The sequence below is a fragment of the Nematolebias whitei genome, unplaced genomic scaffold, assembly GCF_014905685.2.
Source record: "Nematolebias whitei isolate Nwh7 unplaced genomic scaffold, NemWhi1 Nwh_scaf_327, whole genome shotgun sequence".
Taxonomy (NCBI): Eukaryota; Metazoa; Chordata; class Actinopteri; order Cyprinodontiformes; family Rivulidae; genus Nematolebias; species Nematolebias whitei.
In genome coordinates, this window is record NW_023618872.1 from 1 (window position 1) to 6,458 (window position 6,458).

The 6,458-nt window shown below is 48.2% G+C and overlaps 1 protein-coding gene across 1 annotated transcript; it reads left to right on the forward strand.

Annotated features, from left to right (window-relative positions):
* The first annotated feature begins 932 nt into the window (after nt 1-932).
* On the forward strand, nt 933-5,105 carry LOC119429289 (cyclin-dependent kinase 20-like). Its single transcript, XM_037696947.1, has 6 exons — nt 933-1,076; nt 1,268-1,389; nt 1,636-1,698; nt 1,918-2,041; nt 2,944-3,099; nt 4,914-5,105. The coding sequence occupies exons 1-6, from the start codon at nt 948-950 to the stop codon at nt 5,103-5,105; spliced, it is 786 nt and encodes a 261-aa protein (XP_037552875.1). The 5' UTR covers nt 933-947.
* The last annotated feature ends 1,353 nt before the right edge of the window (nt 5,106-6,458 follow it).

Below are 6,458 nucleotides of genomic sequence, written 5' to 3' on the forward strand. Positions count from 1 at the left end.
GAATCACTGTGGCATGAATGCTGACTCAGCGTTTGCACAGTAAAGAGAATTAGGATCACTGAAGCAGGAACGCTGACTCAGCGTTTACACAGTAAAGAGGAACAGGATCACTGCGGCATGAACACCGGCTTGTAGAGCATATGAACCCTAAAGGCTCCAGTACACTGCAGCGTACGCGTGTACTGTACGCAGAGGGTTCAGACGTGATACTCCAGCGTTCTCCCCGAGCAGCTGCAGAGCAGCTCTGCAGACGAGGGGCGTTTACCTTCGGGACAAATTGAGGTCGCCGATTGGTCATTTTCTGACACGCCTACTGGATTGATTGACAGGTTGGAAAAAAGATAAAAAAGCGAGCGCTGGCAGCCTCAGTCACAGCGGTGTTCTGTGTTTATATGTTGTTAATAAAAATATCTAAATAATTTTAAAAAGGAGAGCGCTGGCCCTGCAGCCCACACATCAGACCAGCACACCAGGAACTCTCCAGACCCGCAGCCACGCTGGACCTGAGTTTAATTGGCTCGTGACAAATTCCTCCATTTCTCACCATTTCAGTCATGACATCAACGGAGGAGGAAGAGATCACTGCCTCTTGGCAACAAACTAAAGAAAAGACCAGATCAGAGATGAAGAAGAAGAATTTAATACATTGGTGTCGCAAACAAAACAGTCCGTCGCTGGCAGTTTATTGTGCGACACCGCGTACACGTATGCGGTTGTAAAAATGTGAGCTTTGCACAGAAGGTACGCACGTGCGCATGCAGAGGTACGTACCTCTGCGTACGTACCTCTGCGTACGTGCGTACCTCTGCGTGCGCACGTGCGTACCTCTGCGTATGGATGTACGCGACAGTATACTGGAGCCTTAACTCTTGGTCTGAACTCCTCAGGTGGTGAAGCTGAAGGAAGTCTTCTCTCACGGAACGGGCTTCGTCCTCGTCTTTGACTTCATGCTGTCTGACCTCTCTGAGGTCATCAGGAACCACCGGCGACCTTTGACCCCAGCTCAGGTGAAAGGGTACATGATGATGCTGCTGAAGGGCGTGGCCTTCCTGCATCACAACAACATCATGCACCGGGTGAGTCCGAGACAGAAATACTGATCAGAACCTCTGAAGTCCTGCAGGGACTCAGAACCTCCTCTGTGATCATCTAAGCCAGGAGTCTGCAACCTTTAGGTGTTTCCACGGAGACGCACCACTCCGTTCATGTGAACTTTGATTCTTGTGTGTGTGTGTGTGTGTGTGTATGTGTGTGTGTGTGTGTGTAGGACCTGAAACCAGCAAACCTCCTCATCAGCTCCTCGGGTCACCTGAAGATCGCAGACTTCGGTCTGGCCCGGCTGTTCAGCGATCATGGCGAGAGGCTGTACAGCCACCAGGTAGCCACCAGGTGAGCCAAAGCTCCGCCCCTTTTATCCTGTGATGCAGACAAATGTTGGAGTCACATAAATACTGAACGGTCCATGAGCTGCTTTGTTTTGTGAATAAAATTAAAATTGAATAAAACCATTTTTTGGCTTTAAGTAATAAAAACTATCATCATTTTTTTCAGCCAATGACCAAAAGAACATTTTTCATACGTTCACCCTGATTGTAGTACTCCAGTAAAACAAGGTGACCCTTGCTGTGCCTTCAGGTGGTACCGAGCTCCCGAGCTGCTGTACGGAGCCCGAAGGTACGACGAGGGAGTCGACCTGTGGTACAAAAACACAAAACCACAACACTGCACGGCTCACCGTGTGCTTATTGTTGTTTACACGAGATTTGAGACTTGTTGTTGTTGTTGTTGTTGTTTGGGTGTAACAAGGTGGAGTCAGTCCTCTCGACAGAGCGGACTGTTTGGCTCCGCCCTGTCAGGTGATGATACCTGGTGCAGGTGGATGTCCGCCTTCCTCAGGACGTGCTGTCTCTGTTTCAGGGCTGTGGGGTGTGTTTTCGGAGAGCTGCTGAACTCGTCTCCTCTGTTTCCTGGAGAAAACGACATCGAGCAGCTCTGCTGCGTCCTCCGAGTGCTGGGAACGCCGACGCAGGACAGCTGGCCTGTAAGACGCAAACCGAGTGTAGCACGTCCCGACGCTGCTCGATAATCCAGGTCCACAGGACCTGACTTAACTTTGACATGAATGTAACACGTTTAATGTTCTGAGGAGGTCTTCAGACCAGACCTGCTCCAAGCTGCTCACCTAAACATTATGGAAACCCAGAAAACTGAACTTCATGAAGATCCTGTTGGGCAGAATCTTTGGTGTCTGGGTCAGAGCCGGGAGGCCACAGGTCCATGAGGTGAAACTCAGACCTCCTTATCCCCAAAAAGCCTCTCCAACTCCTCCTGAGAGATCCAGATGTCCTCCCAGAGCTGGAGGATATAACCCCCCCCCCCAAGAAGGTTGTGGGTCGGGTCAGGGGTTCCCCAGGTGAGACAAGTCAGCAGGTTGAATCAAAAGAACCTGGAGATCTTTGAAGAATCACAGAAGTCCAGGTGCATCTGAGTCAGGCATCAGGGATCACCTTGTCCCAAATGACTCGGAGGAGGTTTGAACCTGTGTGTGCGGGGTGGGAGGTCTACAGCAGGAGGTCCAGTGAGGTTCCAGAAAAGTACTGGAGTGTCCAGATAAGGTGTCTGGATTTTGTTGGCATTCTGGAGGAGGTCTTGGGGTTTTAATGTTGTTCTAACAGTTTTAATTTTATGATACTGGATCAGAACCTGACAGCAGAAGGTTCTGCACTTAAAAATAGAAAACCACTAGGAACCAGAACTCATCCTTGAGGTCCGCCGTCCTGGATTTGACTTCATGGAGCTCGGACGATCCTTCTGGTTCATTTTATTTGAATCTTAAAGTAAAACCGTAAATGTGGACTAAGAGAATAAAGACTGGAGACATGAGGACAAGGGTTGTCTCTGGGGTGTTGGACAGCTCTGTGAAGATGTCCTCTCTGTCTGCAGGAGATCGTGGAGCTGCCTGACTACAATAAAATCACCTTTAAGGAGAATCCAGCCATCCCATTGGAGGAGATCGTCCCCGACACGTCCCCTCAGGCCCTCGACCTGCTCTACCAGTTCCTGGTGTACCGGTCCAAACAGCGCTGCTCTGCCCGGCAGGTAGGACACAGGAAGTGGACCCAGTTCTGAAGGACTGGACTCATCTGATTCTGTTTCAAGGATTTTACTGACTTGGGTTCTGATGACCCCTGCTGGACTCAGAGGTCAGGCCTATTAAATCCGGTCTGGACCGAGCCGTAGTTTTTTATTCCTGAGCTCTGGATCCAACGGATTAACGTAATTAGAGGACCGAACCCAAAACACAACTTTTCTTATAATTAACTTTTAGTGCTTTTGAAAGCAAATCAGTTTGACACGATAGTTTAAAAACGTCAAGAAAAGAAGATATCAGAGTTATTTTTATTAACAAGTCACCAAATGGTCACCAATATTATATATAATATAACACCAAGTCACCAAATGGATATTAACCAACAAAACTAATGGCCTAAAAAATCATCTCTAAAGATCGGCACGTACACAGATGAACAAAAATATTTTTCAGAGTGAAATTATTTGGAAAAATACAGAACAAGGTTATTTAAATTTAGATGTAAAAGAAAGTTGTGGAAAATTAAGCTGAGTCATGCTGTCGCTGATGACGGAGCGATTTAACCTGCACTAAAGTCCAGAGTAAAACTGGTGTGCGTGAAAATAAACTGACGGTTTACATTCTACAACAATACTAATGATAATACTTTCATAAAGTATCTATAACAAGTAACAGACGGAGGGTAAAGATGATGGATGGAAGAAAAACGGTAGTTGGAAACGAATATTGCACAAACTTGAATGGCAACAATAACACGAGTGATAAAGAACAATAACATTGATCAAAAATATATTGATAAGAATTTTTGAGACATGAACAAAATAAAAATGAAACATGTACAGCTGCTCAGTTTGGTCGTCATGTGATCAGCCACAGCCTCGTTCCTTCAGCTGTGAACCTGCGAATTAATCTGGATTAGACCCAAGTGACATAAATACTAAATGAGGAATATATTTAAAATCTGTCAACAAGTTGTTGTTCTGCTTACCTGTTTGTCAAGAACAACACGGCGTCCACTGCAGCAGCTGTGAGAGCAGGCCTGCTCTGTGCAGCTAGCAGCGCTGAAAACTTGCTGCTGCTCATGCTGCTGCTGCTGCTCATGCTGCTGCTGCTTCTCATGCTGCTCATGCTGCTGCTTTTCATGCTGCTGCTTCTCATGCTGCTCATGCTGCTGCTCATGCTGCTGCTGCTGCTCATGCTGCTGCTGCTTCTCATGCTGCTCATGCTGCTGCTCATGCTGCTGCTGCTGCTTTTCATGCTGCTGCTTCTCATGCTGCTGCTGCTGCTGCTGCTCATGCTGCTTCTCATGCTGCTGCTGCTTCTCATGCTGCTGCTCATGCTGCTGCTGCTGCTTCTCATGCTGCTTCTCATGCTGCTGCTTCTCATGCTGCTGCTGCTGCTCATGCTGCTGCGCACTGCGCCGCCAGCGCTGCTCTCTTGTCTGATTAACTTCTGCACTCTGTTTTATTTCCATCCTCAACATATAAACGTGCCGCCGCCTCCTGGACATTTACACAACTTCATATCGTGCGTTTCTTATTTAGTTTAATTTGTGCTGTTTGAGTCGTGACGCTGCATCAAAGCCCGAGACCGACCCGGCCCGCACGTTCATCACATTAATATGGACCGGTCCTAATCCGGACCGGTTCGGGTTGTGGTTAGAAATGACCGCTGTAACCACCGTGACGCCCTGAGTCCAGCAGGGCCTGGTCGTACCTGCAGGGACGTGTTTGCTCTGAGGACGGTCTCTCATTCTGGGACATGAAGACAAAATGCTTCAAATGTTCATGGTTGAAAATAAAAGTCTTCTGCTCTCTTCCAGGCTCTTCTTCATCCGTTCTTCTTCTGCTCTCCTCTTCCTGCTCATCACTCGGAGCTGCCCGTCCCTTACAGGGGGGGCCGACCGCCCCGCCAGCGCCTCCAGGCTCCGCCCACCGACTTCTCCGTGGACCTGCCCCTGCAGAACAGCGTGGTAGACCCCTTGCTGCTACGGCCCCACGCCTGCTGCCTCTGAACAGGTTTTACCTTCAGGAGTTCTGACAGGACGGAACCAGAACAGTTTTTACTGGACCCAAGTCTGTCAGAACATGTGAGCAGCGCCACGGCTGGTTTGGACCGGGTCTGACAGATTTCACACAGAACTCCTTTAGATTTGGTTCTGGAAGGTTTTAGTTGGTTTGTCTGGTTTTTCTGGTTCTCAGGTCCAGTTGAGCCCGTTTCCTGTCGGCTGCTGCTGTAAAACGCTTTCCTGTCAGAACCTTTTGATTAATGAATCTCATCAGAACCAACGTGTTGGCTCGTTTGTCTTCAACTGGGTTCTGGACCAAAGGTCAGAGGGAGAAAATCAGGACCTTAGGGGACATCCAGGACCCATTGGTTGGTGACCGGGTCATGGTTCTGGTCCTGTACAGCTGCAGTCAGGAGTTTCCAGGAACATCAGATTATTTTTAATCTTAATGATTCAAATATTTTAATACTCTTAAAGATGGACTTCACCCTGGATTTTCTCTGATCCACCAGACTGAGTGGAAGGTCCTGAAGAACTCATCATGAAGCTCCTGGACCTGCATCGACACCAGAGGTCCCTGTGGCGAGTCCAGACCCGGTCCAGGGTGGAGAGGATGGAAACCAGTCTCTGCTCTGTTTGGTAGAACAGAAAGAATCACAAACACAAAAGATGCAAACATGAGGACGAGCAGGTCAGCGCCGTGACCTTTGACCTGCTGGGCGGCACTGTGACATTTGACCTCGGGTCAGCACCTTGACCTTTGACCTGAGGTCAGTGCCATGACATTTGATCTCGAGTCAGCACCTTGACCTTTGGCCCCAGATCAACACTGTGACCTTTGACCCCAGGTCAATGCTGTAACCTTTTACCGGCCATGACCTCTGACCTTTTGTGAGCTTTGACCCGCAGGTCTGCGACTCCTTCCTCCCTCAGAGAACCAGATGTTGTTTTAACAGTTCAGGCTCTTCATGATGAAGGTCCAGTCATCATCCATCATGGCGGTGATGATGTCACAGCTTTCTTCTTGGTGCTGGACTTTAAATTGTCTTCATGGATCAAACCAGAACTCTTCAAATGAGACGTCCAGCAGACAGGAAGTTGTTTCAGATTTCAAAATAAAAGTTTGTGTGAGGAGTCAGGTTTGGAAACGTCCAGAAGTTCATCCTGAAACAAACAAACAGTTTTAGTTTCACGTTTTTGTGTTTTAACTTTTTCTTTTTCACTTTATTTTAGTAATTTGATTATTTCAGTTTTACCTTTTTAAACCTGCTAGCACCTCATCAGAGTCCTCCTCCTCCTCCTGGTGACCCTCCTCCTCCTGGTGACCCTCCTCCTCCTCCTCCTCCTCCTCCTCCTGGT

Coding starts and splice junctions, on each gene's coding strand:
- LOC119429289 (XM_037696947.1), top strand. CDS start 948: ATGCTGTCTGACCTCTCTGAGGTCATCAGGAACCACCGGCGACCTTTG. Junction 1,077..1,267: donor ACAACAACATCATGCACCGG/GTGAGTCCGAGA, acceptor GTGTGTGTGTAG/GACCTGAAACCAGCAAACCT. Junction 1,390..1,635: donor AGCCACCAGGTAGCCACCAG/GTGAGCCAAAGC, acceptor CTGTGCCTTCAG/GTGGTACCGAGCTCCCGAGC.